This window comes from Agelaius tricolor, unplaced genomic scaffold (genome assembly GCF_023055355.1).
Source record: "Agelaius tricolor isolate 1412-34295 unplaced genomic scaffold, bAgeTri1.0.p SCAF_6, whole genome shotgun sequence".
Taxonomy (NCBI): Eukaryota; Metazoa; Chordata; class Aves; order Passeriformes; family Icteridae; genus Agelaius; species Agelaius tricolor.
The window spans coordinates 50,413,287-50,434,617 of record NW_027269266.1 but is presented as its reverse complement, the minus strand read 5'-3'; the positions used below and the strand labels follow the sequence as shown (position 1 = coordinate 50,434,617).

Sequence of the window (21,331 nt, the reverse complement as noted above, 5' to 3'; positions counted from 1 at the left end):
TCCCGGGGGCGGCTCTGGCAGCGTGCGGGGGTCACCGCCGGCACTCGTGCGGTGGCAGCGTGCCGGGCTGACTTCGGAAACACCCGTGGACTTGTCTTAGGCGCATCTCTGTGCTCATAAAGCCCAGAGGCAACGTAGCTGAAAGTGTCAGAGAGGTGAAAGGGCTGCGCTGCCTCTGTGATAGAGCAGTTTAGACAGGAAAATGAATTTTTTTTTTTTTTTAAACGGCATGCCACCAGACCCATACATGGAAACAGGAGTGCTCGCTGTGTAGTTGCTGCTTTTGGTAATGGATATAATTCATGCAAATGATGTTTACTACATGTTTATGCCACCTACGTAGATGAATGGTTTCTGGTGTGTTGCCCACTGTGCCATCCAGCATCATGCCATTAAAACACTCAGATCAAAATCATCGCTTAATGTAAATAAGTTTAACTCTTTACAGGTTAATTGATTTGCATCTCTTTTCCCCGGCTGTAAACCTGGCCTTGGTTCTAGCCCTCAACTGCTCTTAACTCCACAGCAGCTCTTCAGAAAGCAGGAATAGCAAAATGTCGAATAAATGAAACAAACACCACCATTTCCCTCAGGGATTGTGTTCATCTGAGACGCTGAAAGGTTTCGCCGCTCCAGGATCTCTTTGATTAGATGTGTCTGCTCTCCTAACGTGTATTCTGCTGAAAAAGATCATTCGTGCCTGAAAAAAGTAATTTGCATAAATCCTCATTGGATCTAGCCAGTGTTGCTGTTATTTAAGCTTTTCTACTGGTTTTAATTGTGGTTTAATTGTGGGGTTTCCCTCCCCCCCCCCCCCCCCCCCCCTTTCCCTTTAATCTTGAATGCTTGTTTTGCCATCTGGTTTTGTGGATTTTTTTTCCTGTCTTGGAAGTTCTTAGGTTGCCTATTAAAATGAGATGGCTTTGTAAATAAGGCTGTATTCTACATGCCCAGAAACAGAGTGCTGGGGGTTTAAATAACTTAATCGGAGACATCTGGTTGTTTTGAAGGTTTTTGGTGCATGAAACTTTTCACTGTCTTCTGCACAAAGTTCTGTGCTGGTTATTATCTGAAATAACATCGTTGCAATTGTTTTAAATCTGTTTGCAGCTTCAACATGACCTTAGTTATTATTGAACAGAGCATGAGCTGAGAAATGTGGTTTTCATTCATCATTTTGCAAAAGGCTCTGACTATTACCCAGGTACTGTGGGGAGGAACCCATTTAGTCTGTCAGAGCACTATGCAGTAGTTTACTGGTTCTAGCTAGGTTTTCCTTGAGTAGATTACCCAAAATACTTGTTGTAAAATGTTTGTGTATTGCAAAACCACTATTTCTGGTTATGTTGATGAAAGGAATGAACTCCTTCACAGTTAAGTATACATCAGGTTCATGGTGGGTGTGAGTTTGGATGTGGGCACTGTGTGTGTTGGTGGCTTTCAGGCTGAAGCCTAGTCAGTAGCTGGCTGTGGCAGTCTCCCACGAGCAGGTGAGGGTTTGCTGTTCCTGATGTAGAGGCAGAAGATGCAGAAGAGGGGCTTGAGGGGCAGGGGAAGGAGCTTCCATATGCTGGTGGCTGGTTTCATGAAGGTGACTAAAGGCATCACCACCAAAGCAGGATTTACACATAAGAAATTGCTGGCTCTTGGTGCTAAAATGCCTCTCCTTGTTCTAGACAAGCTTGAGATGTGCTAATTACAGAAACACACCCAGAGCACTGTGATGGTGGGAGAGGGGAATTAATTTTGAGTTTTCTTGTGTGACAAGGGTTTTTTCACTGCAACCACAAAGACCATGGTGGAAGAAAAATCTCCAACCCCAGGACCCAGAAAGCTCTGCTCTGAGAAGACATTATTAGGGGAGAAAAGCTAAAGATGTCATGTGTTTTGCTCATGACTTAATTGCAGTTGAACAGTTTAGCAAGTAAGGTAAAATGAGGTGGACAATTTGACAGGTAATTTTGGTTCCCGTAGGAAGAAATGAAGACTGTTGAATCGTTATCTGTCTTTTTCAAATTAATTTGGCTACTTGGAGCTAGCACTGTGTTATTAACTGCAGTTGCTTGAAATGCCCTTTTTCACCAGGAGCCTGGATGACTGGTATACCCACAGTACTGGGATATATGATTTCTGCACTCATAAATAACCAGTAGTCTTGCTTGCTAGCTTAGCTTGGCTTGTGGTTCTGATGACAGGACTGCATTTTGTCCCAGTTGGCTCTCAGCTTTATAGAAAGATTTGAAGAGGTTCTTGAAGTGATGACTGTTTGGGGCATATATATCAAGATTTTCTGCTTCTCTTTTATCAGTGATCCCAAGGGCTTTGGTTGTCTGAGCTTAAATGTGACTTTAATGAATAGTGATGTCTTTGGAATGGGGAACAAATAAAACTAAACAGTCCCCCCACCCCCTGATGAAGCAAGCTTATTTTCAGCCTGAATGAGGACACCAGTGTCTCTGTGGGGCTTACTTCTCAGACTGAGTGCTTGCTTTCTCTCACAAGCTGTAGAAGTGCTGGATGGAGGAGAGCTGAAGCTCAGCTCAAGGATGGGGAAGCCGAACAGAGCTGTTGCAGGCTGACAGAGGACCCTGTCTGTGCTGCAGTGGTAATAATGGTGTTTTATTGTTGCTGCTGCAGAGAAGCTTGCTGGGTAGCCTCAACTTTCAAAGCTGTCGAGTAATTTTAGATGCCTAAACCTCTGATTGGCCACTATATTGTATCCAGGAGAATCTAGTGATCAGTAGAGTCTTCTTGTTAATTTGTCAGATGAAAGATACTACGCAAGAGTCAAGTGCCTTTTTTAAAAAGAAAATGGACATGTCATAGGAACAGCAAAATGTGTTATCTTGAAAGAAAATTCAAATACTCCCGACAGTCTGTCATACAAGATTTGTTTAAGTAAAAGCAAAGTTGGCTGGTACTCCTCAGTTGGTTAACTGATGTGTTGAGCTTTTTAGTATTATTTTTGTTAGTGGGCTTCAACAGGAGAGATTTTATCAAATCAGAGAAACCAAAAATTTCTGTCCTTCCTGAAGAGGTTTGTTTCTAGTTTTAGTTTGATTGTTTGTGTTTGGGGTTTTTTTTTTTTTTTTGTTTGGGTTTTGTTTTTTTAATCCTTGTAGGAACAAGAATGTTAAGATGAGGAAAACCCCCAGTCTTAAAGAAAAAACCTACACATTTTAATCATGGTAGGCACAGGTGGAGTTCAAGAATTTGTGAGGATTACTACATCCTCCCCTCCCCCGTTTCTGGTATTTTTTCCTATCCATTAGTGGTCAGGTTTTCCTTTATATAAAGGACTGTAAGAGTGTATGTACCCTTCAATGTAGAAATGTGCATGCACACCAGTGTTGTTGTCTCTGAGCTGTCCCTCTCTGTGGAATACTGTGGATACTGCCCTGTTGATATTTTAACTCGTGTTCTTTCAGTGGTGTCACTGTCATATTTTCTGAAAAATCCCTTCACCAGGATTTCTTCTCCTGGGAAGCCTCAGAGAGAAATGAAAACAATAATTATCTGATTGCTTCTCCTGTGTTTGCTGCTTTGGAATGTGGTCTGGAGATTGTTTACCAACTGCTCATTGTTTGATTGGTTTCATGTGAATTGTTTTAACTTAATGACCAATCACGTCCAGCTGTGTTGGGACTCTGGAAGCAGTCATGAGTTTTCATTATTATTCTTGTTAACCCTTCTGTGAGATCCTTTCTCTATTCTTTAGTATAGTTTTAGTATAGCATTTCTTTAATATAATATATCATAAAATAATAAATTAGCCTTCTAAGAACATGGAGTCAGATTCATCAATTCCTCATTTGTCCCGGGGACCCCAGCAAATACCACACCGTGGGGGCTGGGGGGAAATAAGGGGAAAAATCTATCCCAAAAATTCTGCTACAGTTGTTAGTGTAGATGTGGCCACTAACCCTCTCCTCCCTTTTGGTTTTGGTTACATAACGGATTTAACAGCTTAAACAATTTCTGGTGGGTTTTTTCCCTTACCCTCCTGCAGCTGGTTGCAAAGCAGCTATTGCATTGCTGAGTGAAGGCAGGAAAGAGCTTTCTTAGGATTTATAGTTTGGAGATCCAACTGGTGCTGGCAAGCCTCCCCTGCCTCTTGACAGCAGCGAGATGGGCTGTGATTTCCAGGCGGGAGGACTGAGCTCACACACTTTTCTCACTTTGCTCCTGCTGAGGAGGAGACAGATTCGTGTTGGTGGTGGGTAGGAAATGGGTGGCCGACTGCCATTTGCATCTCCTAAGAGGAGGTGCAAATGGGGTTCTTTGGGCTTGGTTAGTGTGGGGGTTTTTTGTTTAAATTAGAAGAAGCATCTGTAAAATCGGTTTATATTTTCTTACGGCAGTCAAAAATATTTAGCACTTTCTGTTATGCTTTCTTCATAAAAGGGAAGTTGTCTGACTCTTCCTCTTGCCACTTTCCATTCAGCTAATGCAGGTGGCTGGAAGGTTAAACTTGGCCAAAGCAAGCCCTTAGACTTCAGGTGCTCTTTTAAAATGGATTTAACTAAAATCAGTAAAAAAGAAAGGGGTCAGTTGAAACTCTTTGGTTTAGTACAGATTCATTTTGGTTTTCTCCAGTAAGAAGAGGCTTAGAAAAACTGCAATGACTATGCCCATATAGAGGCTTGCTCTGGTCATCAGTGTACACTGAATTACAGGCAGAAAGAGATTAATGCTTAAGCTCATGCTATAGAATTTAAAATAAATAAATTTAAAAAATATTTAGAAATATATCTTACTGGGGCAAGGTGGCTACAAATTTACTGCAAATTTGTTGTGATATAAAAAGTAAAATCCATATGAAAAAACATTACACAAAGCTAGCATATTTTACTTTTTTTGTCTAATTTTTGACAGCACTGTGTTGCTTTGTATGCTCAGCAATGCAGCTGAGTTTGTTTTGCTGAAGGTTTTGTTGAAATCCTGTTAGAGTTTGTTATGGCAAACATATAAACTCTCTTTGGACTAGCAAGAGGCAAAGCCTTTCTAGAAGCTTTTTTTTTTGTTTGCTTGAATAGTGGTTTTTGGGAAAGGAATCTTAGGTCTGTCTGAAGTCTGGGGATGCAGCCTGGGATCTTCGGCATTAAATAGCATTTAAAGACAAGAAAGCTAAGGTCTTAAATAGTGGATATTATCACTTTCCTGATACCAGAACAGTAAGATATGAGATGAAATGCCATGCCTGGTATTTCAGAAGGGCATGAGAGGACAATCTGGGTTTTTTGAATAGTTTTTTCCTTTTTGAGAACAATATATCTTGACAGGTTTCTCACATATTAAATGGAAGAGTTATCACTGCTGAGTTAAAAATGTCTTTCTTCAGAAGTGTGTCTCCAACTTCATGCTAAATAGGTGTTAGCTACACCTGTGTTTTAAATAGCTCAACTAAAAATCTTTCTTCTTTCTCAGTGACTCAGCTTTCAGTCTGGTAAATGTTTTAAAGGACAGGAACTAGCAAGAAGTGGTTTCTCATCTGTATCTCATGTAGTGAAGGTGTGGGTTGTTGCTGGTGGTCTCTAATCTCTGCTTTTGGCAGCTCCTGCAGCTCTAGTGACCCTGGGACCACTAAAGGATCGTATCAACCCACTGATGCCGTGAATGACTAAGCCACAAAAAAGGGTCTGGGGGAGAAATGTGAGAGGGGATTGTTTTCCATTGGCTCAGCAGAGGTTTGTGCCTTGGTATAGCATCATGGAACTTGCTGCAAGGGAGGAGAGAGAATGTATGGCTTGGAGCATGACTGCTCATTTTGGTAGCACACTTCTTGTTTCAATACATTAGATCTCTCCTAATGGGAATCATAAAATCCATTTGGTTGGAAAAGACCTTTAAGGTCATTGAGTCCAATGGTAAACTTCACACAGCCACATCCACTGGTAAACTGTGTCCCTAGATGATGCTGCATTTCTACTGGAGTGGAAGGCAATCATGGAAATCTTTTCTGTGCTCTGCTAGAAGGGGAAACTAGCAGAGTGTGATTTTTATTTTTTTTCCTTTGCCGGAAAGATGCCATTAGATACTATTCTGGAAAACTTAGTCTTATCATTTTCTCAAGTCACCTGCCACATGTCTCTCAGAGCAGAGGTGCTCAAGCAGGAGCTGATGGCCTCCCCAGTCTTTTCCATGTGTGGGGCAGCAGGAGAGGGTCATGGATGGAGACTGTACTTCCAGGGAAGGTTCAGCATCAGTTGCAACATAGGAGGGACTGTTGTCCTCAAGTCCAGCCAAGGGTAACTACAAACACAGCACTCCTCTGCTGCACCCTTCACTCCACCTCTCTCATTTGGAGGTCTAAAAAAACCTTGGTCTTTCATTGAAAGTGACTGTGAAGTGATTTAGGCCTTAGTTTCCAAGTTCAGAGGAAGTTTCCAGAGGAGTGGAAAGTGGCCATTTGTGAAGGGTGATGAAGCAGGGTGATGGGAGCGTACCTAGACTCCAGTCCTGGCTGCACACGAGCCCTCTGTAAGCAGCTCACTGTTTCCAGCTGGAGTAGGAAAGATATTGTGCCAGCTGGCTTGGTCTCCCACCTCTGACATTGATAGGCATCAGGCAACTAAAGAGCTGGCAATAGTTTTCAGGATGGATCCTTCCTTCCAAGGTCTTATGCTGCTGGAATAAGATGTGAGGGCTGCGGACTCCAGGAATGTAGCCAATGCCTCTAAAGATTTGTCCTTCTAAGGTAATTACATTTTATGTTTTCTTATGCCTTTCTAATTACATGCATTCCAGTCTGTTTGGATCTTCCCTGGGAGTATGAAGAAGTGGAGAATCCTGAAATGAAATTAGTATGAGAGGAACATGAGCATGTGGGAAGGTGGCAGGGATCTCACAGATAGCAGGCTGAAGGCGATGGGTAGCACGTGTTATACTTGATGTGAGAGGAGCATTTTGTTGTGCATGTTCATCTTTTTGGGCTTCAGTCAGGGGCACTAACACCCAAGGGAGCATGATGCTTTTGTAGACCTACTCTGCTTAGCTTGGTCTTGCCAGCAGTGTAGAGTGACAGGCTTGTGCTGCTATGGGGTTAAGAGCAGGTAGTGTGCCTGTGATCCAGAGGGTTTGGTTGGCAATAAACTAGGAGCTCTGTCAGGGAACATATACCAGCAAAGAAAAATAAAATCAATGAGTGTAGTAGCAAAGATGGGTTTCTTTTGAATGGCTGAGGACTTGGGGTGTTTTGGCTGGCACAGTTGTGTCTTGCTGCATGCATGTCTGATGGGTGTAGGTAAACCAAAAAAATTCTTCCATGTGTCCTAGTCGGAGTCAGTTTTTCTCCTTTTCTGGACAGGTTATGCTCCTTGTCTAGCTAGAGAAGACCAGGTGTTTATACCTTGCTGGTTTTGGCACAGTCCCTTTAGTGTCAAAACAGGAGATTGATATCCAACTGTGCAGCATTGTTTAGACATGGTGATATGACAGCAGACAGTGTAAGGGTCTCTACCTGGGGAATTGCTCAGGTGTTGCTCAGTGTTTTGTTTCTCCCAGTTTTGTTAAATCTCTTCACTAAAATGGATAGAAAACCTGTTAACTTAGTGAATTCTTTTCTGATTTCCTCATTATATCTGTAAATGTAAATTATTTCTGTAAATGTGGTGTTTCTCAGACTTGTTGGTGGGTGACTGTAAGTGCTTCAGCTTTTGATGCAAAAACCAGGCAGGGATGAGTCAAGAAAGTGTTTTCTTTCATTTCTGCTCCTCGGGTGGGGGAAAAATACATCGCTTATTGCTACAGATAATTCTCTCAATACTGGTGTGAGATCCAGGAATTTGCTGCTGGCTCTCTTACAGTGTGAGTTCACAGCTCAGGGCCTTATTTCCCTGCTGCAATTGGAGCCAGGGGTTTAACCTATTACAAGGGTAATGGGTGTAAAAGTCCACCTTCAGTTGTTCAAGTGCCATTAAGTTTGGCAGAATCTCAGTCCAAAAGAGAGGACACGTGGAACACGCTGCTTTCAAATAGTCAGACAATTGTCTAACCTAAAAAAATAAAGGAGGGGGAGGATGGATGTGTAAGAAGTTCTAAATCTACTTTTTTGAGGTCTGCTTTTCTTTTTCAGGCTGACATAAGAGGCTCCTATCTTGAGTGCTGTCTTGCTTATCCAAACATTTATCAGTAAAGATAGCCATGATTTTCAGTGTTTTGAGCAGCAGTGGTGCAGAGGATGCCTGCTGAGCCTGAACTATCAAGCAGTGCTGCCATGATGTGCTGCACCCTGTGCAGTGGGGTTTTGCATCAGGGACCCCAGTTCTGCTCTGATCTGCTTCTTGACTAAAGAAATTCACATCTCTTGGCTGTGATACAGAAATACTAATAGCATATGGGATTAGGTTTAAACTCTTCAGAACTGGGTCATCCTGCAGTTTGAGATAGCGTAAGATAACGTTAGGCTGCTTCATTTTTATTTTTTTTTCCTGTAGTTGAAACGATAGCGGTCTCTGTTCGTAAACGTGTGTGCATGTGTCCCTGCATAAAGTATGTTACAGTGCTACTCTAAGGCTGCGTGTGTATGCCTGCATTTTTCTTAGGATGACCTGTATTTCTAGGGAAGCTAGGGAGCAGGAGAGGCGTAAGTGCCTAATAATAGCCAATACTACAAGTTGCATAATGTTGAGGAAAACCTAAGGCAGTTTGGGGCTTTCGCATAATGCCAGCACCATGCAACCAGCTGAACTTAGTGCTGGATTTGCAGCATGGTGATAGAAAAGTGTTTCAGAATCTGCAGCTGATCTGTAGATCTTGGAGCTTCTGTTTTCTGAAATCCAGGTCTTAGATTTGTTTTTTCATGTGCTGTGGGTAATACTTCTGATGCTGACTCCTTAAAGCCCAGGGTGAATATTAGCAAGTTGGGTCTCACTATACCATGTATGTGCCAATCATTTGAACAGGTATCTTCAGTGCTCCTAGAAGGCATTGCAAGGGATCCTGAAAATGTTGTAGGAGACACGTTTGAATATGCCCAAAACCTTGCTGGTGAAACTTCCTGGCATGGCTGTGCTGACCCACACTGCCAGCTCTGTGTGCGTGTATGCCTGTCACAAGGCATCCTGTGGGAACACTTTTAGGTTGCAGCTTCACCTGTTTTTCCTTGTGGACAAAAACCATGGGCACAGCTGTGGCACAAAGCCAGGGGGATTTGGATGAAGCTTGTTTTAATTCTGTAGTAATCTTAACTTCCTATTTTTATTAAAGCCCTAATCCTGGGCTCCGTCCAAAGGCCATTAAAAGTCAATGGAGACATCCCACTTGCTTCCAATGAGTGCTGGCACAGGCTGCCTGGAGGGTGCTGGGTGCCTTTAGTTTTGCTGTCTGAACCAGCCTGAGGTGCAGGTGACTTTTGCTCTGTGCAGCTTGTGGAGCCCTGTGGGCAGGGATGGTGGTGTCTGCCCTGGGCTGAAGGCACACACACTGAAAAGTTTGGTTGCCTTGAAGCAGCCCTTGGTGTCACTCCTCTGTGCACCTGCAGTGTGCAGCACTGTGCCCACCCACAGAGCTGCTGGTGTAGCTCTCCTTGGGGGAGCCGCAGCTGCTTCAGCCAGCCATGGTCACTGTCCATGTTGCATAAGGAGAAAAGCATCGTAGTGATTATATAAAAGAGATTATGTAACTGGGTAATTTGGTAATCGCCTCTCTGGTGAACGCTAAGAATAGCTTGTGAATATGCATTTATTTCTGTGATAGCCATCCACAGTGGTGAAGTGCTGGGAAAGGTGGGTGCTGGGCAATGGCACAGGGTGAAATACTTGTGCCTGCTGTGTGTGTGTTTGCAGAGACTTTGCAGTTCTGTTGCTCCTGTGCTGCTGTGCTGAGACACATCAGCTGCAGGTCCCCCTGCCCCACACTGTGGTGTGACCTGCTCCACAGGTGCAGTGAAGGTATACAACTGCTTTTGATAAGCCTGTGCCACCTGCCTGTGGCATCTGTACGAGGCTGTGCAATGCAGAGGCAGAACAGATGATGGAGGAAGGAACACATGTTGCTTCTCCATGGATTGAGGCCATTTTTGCTTTCTCTTGCTTCCCAGAGCTGTCTGGTTTTCATGCTGAAGTTGCCAGTACCTCTTCCTCCCACCCCACCCTGAGAAGTGTCTGGGAGGTGCTGGACAATTTCCAGGATCCTGGTGAGGAGCAAGAAAGCTTGTTGCCTGCTTTGAGACAACTGAGAAGACCATGTGTGCTTCAGCCCCACTCTTACTTGCATCTCTGTTCATGGGTTTATTCCTTTCTTGCAGAAGGGAGGGTGACTCATAAAAAAAAAAAAAAAAATCAGATGGTGCCAAAGCCAGTGAGAGCTCTCTGATGCTAATTGAAGTCAAGGGAGAAACTGTGAAGGAGATGGGTGCTGTTCCTTGCAGTCTCTTAGTCATGAGAAGGCTGTGCAGGGGTGAGCTCGGGATAGCTTGGGAGAAGGCAGGAAGCTGGATGAAAGGCTGTGGCAGGGGATGAAGTGAGCAAAAGAAACTCTCTGAGCAGTGGTTCATTTCAGAACATCAGTCCTGGCTCCAAAAATGTTCCTGCAGTTTTCAGATCAGCTTCTGGAGTCTGGATGATGACTGCCTTTTTGTTATGGGTGTGGGGTTATTTTTAAGTTTTCTTTTGTGTGGTTTCAATTTGCCTTCCCATTCACTGTCCTGAAGGTACAGTTTGCCACCTTTTCTCATTGCTACAGCTATGTCTTCTCTGCCTTGAATTGCTTTTTCAGCTCCTCATCTCCTTGCTGCCTGAAGCTCAAGCTCTTTAACCTTATCTTCAAGCTGCCACATAATCTTCTCTCCACCTACGGCTCTGACCTGGTTTCCTCCTCCTCCTCCCAGCCTTGCTCTGGCCTGCTGTTCCTCCCTTCTTGGCTTAGGATGGCTTTCCTCTCTCTTTTCTGCGTTATTGATTTCATGATTTGCAATAGTTTCCAGTTCCCTGGCTGCTGCATTCCTGTTCTCTTTTTAAAATGTTTTTTCTTTCTGTGCTTTCCTTTTTTATTTCTTTTCTAGGCTTTCTTCAGTTCCATCTATGATTCAGCCCTGGCACAACCACTTCCCACGTGGGTTTTGCCTCTCCTGTCATTTCTTTACTTTTCCCTACTTGCAGAAGGAAAGGCTGTACCATCTGCCCTTAAAAGTGCCTTATAAATCCATTTCCCACATACTGCAGTTAGGTGTTGGATGCAGATTAAAAAAAAAAATAATAAAATCCTTTTCCCTTGAAAGAAATACAGGTTTCCATCCTGTCCCTTTTGCATGAATATCTGTTTCCTAGCATGTTTTTTCTCATGTTTGTATGTTAGGCTAGAGATTTAAGAGTTCAGTTTACAGCTTCACCCCAGAATTCCATTCGTGGAGTGGGTGATTCCTTGTTGCAGTTGGCTGTCTTGTACAGAACCCTTCTCCTTGGTGTTTATGCCTTCTCCTTTTAGTAGAGTATCAGCCCTGGAATATGCTGCTGCTGTTGTTGTGAGGACAAAAGAGTGTTAGGGGAATGTTCTTAATAAACATATGGTTGTTGCTTAGTGTAGATGGGAAGTAGGCAGAGGAGACTGCGTGGGCAGCACCCTGTGAACTGTAGAGGACAAGGGCAGGCACAGACCATGGATAATATGAAATTATTTTGATGCCATGTACATTCTCAGATGCTTAATGGACTTAATTTTTCAGTGTCAAGTCACGCTTCTGGAAAAAGATGTGACTGAAGTGGAGAGTTTTTGTGCAAAAGCATGTAAGGATGTGTTAGAGCTGTTATGGGAGCTTTTGTAAAGTGAGAAGTGTTTAATTTGTAACTGTACAGATACATTAAGAATAATGCTGTCTGGACTGATAGGTAAGTGTGAAGTAGTGAAAAGATAAGGAAGCCAAAATTCATGTACTGTGTTAACTTTTTAAAAACAGTGAAACTGAAATGGTATCACATTTGCATCAATTTTGATGAAAGGTATGTATGTAAACTCCTGCTTAGGATCAAAGAAAACCATTCTTAGTTTCATGTGGATAAGACAGTTCAAGGTGTGTAAGTATTGTATAAAAAGGTATGAAGGCAGTTTTTACGTCTGATGCAGAGACACCATACAATATTTTGCTTTACTTTTGTCTGCTTTGCCAGTGTCACATGCAGCATGTATAATCTGATTGACTTTAGTAGTAATGTTACCTTCCTTGTTCTGGAGCCTCCAGGTGCAGGCTTTCACCATGTGGGTTGTGAGTGTGTGACAGACACCCTGGGGTTCATCTGGAGCATACCAGTTGTACTGGATGTGAAGGCAGAACTCTCACTGGTAGGGAGGAGCAGAATGGGCTCCATGTTTTGGGAGCAATCCTAATTGGTCATCTGCTCCCTTTGAAGAAAATAGGGGCTGTGAAGATATTAAATTTCTTATGGAGGTTTGAGTTCAGTTAAATAGATTCAGTTAAAGATATTTCCAAAAGCAAGTCCAATGGAGGAAAAAAAATGAGCAGTGTCTGCAAATATCCACTGTCAGGAAGTGCCTGATGGAGACAAATTAATAACTTTTAAGAAGTTCCCCTTTCAAATGTTCCTGCAGCAAGCTTTTAAAAAAGATCTAGAAAGGCTTGAAATCAGGAACCCTTTGTAAAAGGTCTTTCCTTCAAGCAAGAACATTTTGACATGACATGAAGCAAGGTTGTGAAGGGACAATTAGTACTGGGTTTCCTGATACTGCCTAGAGAGAGCTTGGCAGCTGTTTTCCTGTGGTAGGGATACACTTGTAATCTCAGTGTCAGTATTTGCAAGTCTTACTCTAGCCCTGCTGGTGACTGCCTCCTTGTGTCTGAGGGTTATAAACACCCAGATCTTGAGGAAGGACTGAGGTCTGACTCTGAAGCAGGAACAAATGACTCTTCCAAGGGAATTGATCTCATGTCTATGCCAGATGTGTCCAGACCTGACTCTGCCTCAACCCGACAGATGTTTTTGCAGCCATTTGATGGCAGGTACGTACCACCTTTGTGCCTGTGGCACTGGTGTGCTGGTGACAGCTGGCAGGGCTGGCATCCTGCAGGGCTGGCATCCTTCTGCTGGGCTGGGTGCAGCTCCTGCCCGCTCTGCCTGCACCTGCAGGGACAGAGGTGTTCACACTCGGATCCTTGTTCCTAGAACATGGGCTGAAGGTGGCAAAACTGCATCATGTGCCTGACTTTAATACCTGGCTCTTCAGCTGCTGAAAAAAACCCCATTCTTTTCTCTTTCAATGCTTTGTGGTGTTCTGGAGAAGAAATTCTTTCTTAATGATGTCCTAGACTGATATATGTTCTGTATTCATGGTAACAGCTTCTCCAACTATCCATCTTCCAAATTAGATTAAATCTATTTGTACATTTATGGTATTTCTTCATGCTTTATTCAAACACAAGTAATCAAATAAAGAACAATTCATGCTGTTATGCTTCAGAAGTCCTTGCCAGTACTTAGATTTTTATGGGAAGACACAGTTTTTCAGTTGATTGTAATGGCAAAAAGTATGCTTGTCTGCCATCTCTCACAGAAGGATTTCATAGTACTTAAGCAATATTAAATATGTCATAGCATGTTCCAGTCACATCCTGTCCAGATGTGTAGCCTTGTACAGATGAGTAAGTGGGCAGAAAGTATTGAAAATGTCATGCAGGGTGTTTGTAGCAGAATTAGAAACTTAAGATTTCTGATTCCTGGTTTCCTAGTCCTGTTCAATATAAGGCAACTGCATTGATGTTACTATAAACACTTTGCAACAAGCCCTTCTTTTTCATAAAGTTATAAACATGGGAATTTTTTTGGAAGTTCCAAGCAAAGCATCTTGTCAATGGCATGCATCTCTACAGGCATGTGAGTGGTCTGGAGGAAAATTTCCTGGATTGGACTCTTCTCCATGAGGAATTAACACTTTGCAACCATTGTGTTTATTCAGTGTGTCCTGTTAGTAGTGAATCTGAGATCAATAGATAGCTCCAGATTCTTACCCTTAGTATTTTGTTTTATGCATTTGCACATTTACTACTCAGCTGTACTTGTATTGGGATTGTCTTGCAGACTTAATGACTTTCTGATGATCTAATTAACCTCAGCCTGTTAGTGATGCCAGTATTTATTTGTGTAGAAAATGAATTAATGGAAGCGTCCACCTGCATCTCACCTCTTTGGATAGCTGACTAAATCTGTTTAACTTACTGTTGTCTTCATAGTGCTGCACTCTGAAATACCACAGAAACTAAAGCTTGTGTGGGGTTCTTTGTTCTCACTTTTTTTTTTTTTTTTGTTTTTAACCATTCATTGACTATGCAGTCCTAAGACACTCTAATATTTTACAAACTTGGGTCAATGCCACTGAGTAGATTAGGTTAAAATAGAAATAAAAGCACATCAAGACAGTATCAAACTTCCAAAGGCTGTTTTTGTTTAAGCACTTCCAAAACCTAGGGAATTGAAAGTCCAAGTTTACAATGTGTGATGAGAGTGGAACTTCTCAGGAAAGCTTGGCATTCACCCAGGGTGTGGGAGGCCAGTTTTGTCTCCTTTGTGTCCTCTGGATGAGTCCTTGAAAGAGTTCCTACCCTAGATGGGGTATACTAGAATTGATTTATGTCAGTTGTTGACATTATCTCTCTTTTCCCCTTACAAAGGAAATATGTGCTAAGCTAGGTGGAAAGCTTCACCATCACTCAGTGGTTTAGATGCTCTTTGAAAAGACACCTGTGTTTGCAGCATTTATTCAAATTATACCCCTTCAGAGACTGAACATAGAAACTGGAAGACAGAAAAGGGTGAGACATTAGGTCTGTTGGTCGCAATAACACAGAGTGGCCTTGTTTTGGGGAGTGCTTACATGGAGAATTTGAGGCATCTGCTTGTGTGTGTTGGAGAAAGAGATAATTCTGTCCTTCCTGCTTTTTTACACAGTATCTCAAAAATTTTGCTACTATCTCTTGATAGAGATAGGATGCTGGTGAAAATAGGTCTTTGTACCTATATTTATGCATTTCATGCAAATGCATAGAGTGCATAAATATATGCACTCTGTTTCAATGTTGAAAAGAAACACTGCCAGCACAAAAGTTTGAGGTTCTGTCTCCTCCAATTGCCTGAAGTTAAATTTTGTTCACTTCCAGCAGAGCAAGAGAGGCTTGAGTACTTATGGATGGGAGATGAGAAAACAGACTTGCCATATCCTGGCAGAACACATTAGCTGGGCTGGGTGGATCTTGACTGCAATTGCTACTGCACCCTTCCCCTTATACCTCTCTGTTCTGCAGATCTGTCCTTTTGGACACCAAACAGATGCAAAAAACCCCAAAGGAACATTTTGTTTTGTTTTTGCTTTAGGAATGCAGGAAACACAGTTTCAGGATCTGAAAAATACAGTTATGTGGCCAGCCCCCTAATATGAGAGGGTTCTCCAAAGATTTCTCTGGAAGTTGCATATCAAGCTGGCACTATCTGGAGTTTACCTGCTGCTACATATGTAATTCATATGATGACATGAAATATTTGTATTTAATAAAGAGCTCATAAAAATCTGTCTTCCCTCCTTTTCATATTGAGAGCATCTCATGGCAGTGTCCTGAAGGTTGCACACCCAGGCAAGGACTGTGGCCATACTGGAGAGATATATTTCAAATAATCACCATTCCTCTCCAGTAGCTAGGGAGATGGGCAGGTGGTGCAGTGGAGGATGCAGAGAGGGCAATGCCTAGTATACCTTTTCCAGCCTTACAGACTGTTCTAAAACAGATCCATACAACATTTAGGCTGAGAGTATTGGTAGTATCTTTTCTAAGCCCCAGATTTTTTGCAGGGCTGTTGTATTCCTGACATTGCTGTGCCCGTTCATGGTACCTTCCTCAGCTCCTTCCTGTCTGATAGGGACTAGGTCAGGGAATTCATGCTGAGGCTGGTTTTGCTGCTGTCCTTTTCCTTTAATGAACATCTTAAGGCCGTGTTAGATACTTATTTCAAATTTTATTTATGTGAACTTATGAAATGTCCATGGAACTGGATGTGTGCTATGTTAAGTTTTGAGTTTATATATTCCTAAGTCTGTCTTGTCTGCTTCTCTAATTGGCTTTATTTGGGGTTTTTTCTCTAAATATTTTTAAATAATCCAATGATTTACATTTTTTCTGGATAGTCCAATTTTGTGTTTCTGTGGCTGGTGACAGGGCTGGTAAATCAGGATTGATTTAACACTTGCCACCCTCTTTTGGCAAGAAAGACCATCCAAGTGATCTCTGCAGTGAAACCAAAAGAAAAAAGATCAAGAGTTTTCAAATAAAAGCATGCATATCAACAGCATCAGTCCTGCAGTTTCTTCTACCAGTGTGTAGAATTGTCACTCTGTGTTTCTTGTTGCACACTGTGGATTTAAGCTTGGAGGAAACCCTGCATCTTGAGCCTCTGATCACAATTTTATGTGCATAAATAGTGCTGGATTTTACAGTGTCCCACAAGAATTCTCTGTTCTGCTCTCAGGCAGTCTCAAAACAAGCTGCCTACATGTGTGCCTTGCAAATAAGCCTCAAACCTGACCTGGAGGGAATACATCTGTGGGTGGATGCACAGCCCAAGCTCCCCACCTCCTCAGAGCTCTGCCCCTCAGATGAGGCTGTTGGCAAAGTTGATTATGAATCCTGGTGATGGGGATGACTTTCTGTTTGATGCAGAAGAACTCAGTTTTAACTGTTGTTAGAAAAAAAACCCCTTACTTCTTTAGAGCTTGTCTTATGTCAGAAATACTCAGTTTCCTCATTCGTGACTTCGTGTATTTGAAGATCTTTTTCCCTCCAGTGTGCTTTTGTGATCTACTTTACTATATAGGAAGCAGTATAAAAGTATGGCCTTGTGGCTAAAGGCAGTGTCACTTAGGAAAGTGGGGTTCTGCTGTTGACTCTGCTGTCAGGCATAGGCATGCCTCTTTGTGATTTTTGTCCCATATTCTTCTTTTAGTTTAAGGAATTATAACTTCTATTTATAGCTAGTCTTGGAAGCTGTGGAATAAAGCCATGGATTAAAAGCCATAGGAAAGACAGATAGGTTTCAGTAGATTGAATTGAGCAGATCCCACCATTAACAGAGATGAGGAAGAGGGATCTCTGGTATCCTTTTACTGAGTACTAAGGGTCATGACCAAGTACCACAGAATTCTCTTGCCATGTAACATGTTTCTCACATCAAGCAATGCTCACTCTGACTATGGGCTAGGAGACCTCTTTCAGTCTGTAGTGTTTCATAGTCAGGAGGGTTTTTTTAGCTAGTGAACTTAAGGCCTTTAATAAAACCTTGTTTTTAAAAAAGTAAAAAAGATCTGGATATCAGTTTCACTCCCTCTATTGAGAAAGATTAACTTCTGGCATTCTTTTTTTCCGCTTTGTTTAATGGCCTTGATCACATCTATGTTCCTCTTGGCCTGAAAAGCCTTGGGCAGTGCTTGACTTGTGATGCAGTTGGCATTGTACCTTAAGGAGCCTTAGACAAAGCCATTGTGTAGTGTTAAACTTTCATCCATTATTTGCCAGAGATGGACTAACCTGTTCCTCCTGCACCTTGATTCTGGAACCTGGGTACACAATTTTGCAATGAATAAGTAAGTTCTATTTAAATCCATGCAGTTTTGATCTGAGATTTGTCTTGAAATGAATTGTAACTCCAAGCAAAGTTGTCTAGAAATGTTATCACAATGTTATCTAGAAATTATGGATTCACCATGGTTTTCCAGATGTTTGCCTAAGTTTGTCAGAAAATGTTATAAATGAGAAATATCTTCCAGAGGTTTTTATTTGTCTGAAAGCAACAAAAAGTGTTTTGTGTTTCATGCCATGGTTCAGCCCTAGCTGGCAGCTGAACACCACACAGCTACTTGCTCACCCTCTCCTGGTGGGGTGGGGAAGAGAATCAGGAAGGTCAAAGCTGGTAAACTCCTGGGTTGGGATAAAGACAGCTTAATGGGGAAAGCAAAGTGAGGAATTTATTCACTGCTTCCCCTAGACAGGCAGGTGTTTAGCCATTCCCAGGCTCCATCACACATAACAGTTACTTGGGAAGACAAATGCCATCACTCTGACTATCTTCCCTTTGTCCTTCTTCCCACAGAAGGGATACTCTGAGCATGACACAATATAGTATGGAATATGCCTTTGGTCACTTGAAGACAGCTGTTCTGGCTCTGTCCTCTCCCAGCTTCTTGTGCATCCCCAGTGTCCTCCCTGCTGAGGCAGTGTGAGGCACAGAGAGGGCCTTGGCTCCGTGCAAGCACTGCTCAGCAGTAACTGAAACATTCCTGCCTTATCAACAGTGTTTTCAGCCCAAATCCCAAACACAGACCCATAGCAGCTACTGTGAATCAAATTAACACTACCCCAGCCAAAACCAGTATGCATTCTGTACTGCTGATTCTATCCCATTTACATCATGCTTAGGTCCCACACTATCCAATACATCCTCATTAACCCCCACCACCCTTCACTCACATCCTTTGGTATTATATGTAGATACCATTCCATTAATCAGTGAACTTTGGGTTCATTTAGTCCATGGCTAAGGGGTTCCATCTCTTATAGGGAGCACTCAGGACAGGAGAGATGGTGTGGAGTTACTTGCATGGAATTACTGGGCACCACAACCAGCTCAGGTCACTGCTGCATTTGCACTGCTTCTTGTAAGGTTTGTCCTCTGTTGGTTCCGGGGGTTTCTGCTGTTGTAATTCCCATAACATAATTCTGGTCACTTTGGACCAGACCTTGGGTTTAATAGTGCAATGAACTTGACCTGCTGCAGCTTGGATTTATCCACAGACTGCAATTCCTTAGGGTTGTACTTGCTCCAAGTGGAGCCTTATCTATGAGCCAGGGTGTACGTGCTGTGGCATGGACATGGGCAAAGTTGCTTTGAGATGTGCCAGTTTCAGCATGGCCTTTTATCCGCTGGCCACAATCCCTGTGGAGGTACACCTGCTGCAGCCCAGACATAAGCACAGCCCAGTACCTGCTCTGGCATGGGCTTATCTGCAACCACAGGTGCTCTGGAGAGTTCTGCTCTGGTGTGGACTCATCCACAGGTGACAATCCCTTTGACTGGGGTCACACTGGAATTCCAGCCTGTCCAGCACAGCAGCAATGCTCTGGTCATCTGCCAGCCCAGGCGCATGACCACGGCTGTTATCAGGATGTTCCAGGCACAGCAGGGTGAGATGATAAGAGCACAGCAGTACAGGAAGCAGTGAGAGCAAGGAGCAGCCAGTAATGAGCACCAGACCCTGGCATACAGTAAGGCAAGCAAGTCGTGCAGGCACAGGGTCCTGCTGATTAATGGCCCAACAGCAATAATTTTATCTAGAATTCCATCTAGCCCCTTTCAGTCTAACCTGTTGCTATCTCCAAATGTTCAAACCCCAGGCTGCTAACCAAAACTGGCTGTGGTTTAACTCCAGCCAGCAACAAGGCACCACACAGTCTCTTCCTCACTCTCACCCAGTGGAATGGGGAAGGGAATCAGTGGTAGAAGTCAGAAAAAAGCATGGGTTGAGGTAAAAGCTGTTGAACCAAAGGTTGTGCACACAAACAGAGCAAAATGAGAACTACATTCACAGCTTCCTGTGGGCTGGCAGGTGTTCAGCCATCCCCAGGAAGTCAGGGCTCCATCACACACAGTGGTTATGTGGGAAGATAACCGTCATCACTCTGAACATCCCCCTCTCCTTCTTCCCCCAGCTTTATATGCTCATCATGACTCTGTATGACATGGAATATCCCTTTAGACAGTCTTGACTGTATCTTCCCAACTTTTTGTGCATCCTCAGCCTTCTTCACAAGCATGGTGGTACAAGAAGCAGAAAAGGCCATTTGAGGCAGTGTAAGCACAGCTCAGCAGTAACTAAAACATCCCTATGGTATCAACACTGTTTCCAACACAAATCCAAACTAGCTCCTGTGAAGAAAATTAACTCTACCCCATCCAAACTCAGCACATTTTTTCATGATGCTTTCAGGAAAAGCACCCTCAGTAAACTACCATACAGACCCATCCATGCTTGCTCTTTGGGAGGTGTTGGTCAAAATGGAACACCTTTCTGAATCCTCATTTAGCCAGCTCTCAGGCCATAAAGTTCAGTGGGGCATTTGCAGGGGTGAGAGGAGGTGCTCTTCCTACTTGTCATGGTTTTGTGTTTGATTGTATGGTCTGTGTCTTGCAGGCATAAGATGATCTTAGTGGTTGTTTATGGTTTTATAAATCTGCAGAATCAGGGGATTTGCATTCTTTGGCTGCAGCTATACAGAGGAAGTCTGAATATTTAATGGAGTATTGAATACTGCATAACTTTTCCATGTATGAACTTGGAGAAGGTGTTTTGATGGATTGATTGGTTTGCTTCTTAAACTCTGTAAGGTCAGAGATCATGTGTCTGAAATGTTTTATAGATCTTGTGTAGGTTTTAGGTAATTAATATTTCATGCTTGCCCCCAGATATGTGGTAGTGGTTAAAACTCAATTAAGTGGTGATTATACAGAATGATGAATATTTCATTTATTTAATATGAAATAGGAAAAAAGTTATATTGCTGCCATGCTGGTTTTATTTCAAAAACCTTTGTCAAGATTAGCAAGATTGAAAATCTCTTTAGTGTCCTGAATTTATTCTGCTGAAAGAATGCAAGTATTTATTTGAGGACTTTAAAAAAAGGATTCTGTTGTCCTCCTTTATAAGGATGTTTCTTCTTGCACCTTAATTAAAGCTTTTGCCTCGTTCACCTTCAGTTACAGACCAAAATATTGTTCTGTTCACACCATTTATTAATTGAGCTCTTGGTAATTGTATATTCTGAAATATGAGTGTCTGCAAGACTGAAAGTAATCAGATGGGTGAGACAGGTGTCTGTCTGTGTCTGTACTCTGTCTTGGATGGTGGCAGGTGCTGTGCCAGGAAGGCCCACAAGACTGCCCACTGTCTGAGGTCCATTCCTCTCATGCCTCCCCAACATATGGACCACGTGGATCAGAGATATTAGGGTGGAGCTCCCGTTTTATTTGGTTTAATTACTGGTTTGGATCTGCCTTCCATGGATTTGTCTAGTTCCTTTTGAATCTGTCATCCTCTGCAGTTTCCTGCAGCAACAGATTTCAGATTTTGTCTGTGTGCTGTGTAAAAAAGTACTTCTTAAATGAATTTCCTGCTAGGATAAGGGACACTCATTGAAACTATTGTTAAAGGGCTTGGCAAATAATAGTTCTGTACTTAGCCTCATTTAGCTGTGCATTCAACCTTGCTTTTCTTCATCACCCAGGCATCTGTTTTCCAAGTTGAAGGCTCCCAAACCTTTTAAACCCTTCTTGAAAGGCAACTGCTC

General features: G+C 42.7%; 1 protein-coding gene and 1 long non-coding RNA gene across 6 annotated transcripts in view; one reads left to right on the top strand and one right to left on the bottom strand.

Moving 5' to 3' along the window:
* Window positions 1-21,331, top strand: part of VOPP1 (VOPP1 WW domain binding protein) — a 62,610-nt gene that overhangs the window by 1,401 nt on the left and 39,878 nt on the right. Inside the window, exon 1 of one of the 4 annotated variants that reach the window (XM_071429770.1) lies at window positions 18,573-18,650. The exons of the other annotated variants lie outside the window; for them this stretch is intronic. Within the exon in view, the coding sequence (XP_071285871.1) occupies window positions 18,588-18,650 (63 nt within the window). The 5' untranslated portion in view covers window positions 18,573-18,587. Of the gene's footprint in view, window positions 1-18,572; window positions 18,651-21,331 lie in introns of those variants that run through there. 4 annotated transcript variants of the gene reach the window in all.
* LOC139591280 (uncharacterized) lies at window positions 5,956-19,294 on the bottom strand. 2 transcript variants are annotated; one of them, XR_011679598.1, is made up of 3 exons: window positions 18,972-19,294; window positions 12,961-13,073; window positions 5,956-6,789 (listed from the first exon to the last, which is right to left on the bottom strand). It is a non-coding gene; the product is annotated as an uncharacterized lncRNA (long non-coding RNA). The 2 variants fall into 2 exon arrangements; XR_011679597.1 differs by lacking the exon at window positions 18,972-19,294 and adding an exon at window positions 18,458-18,543.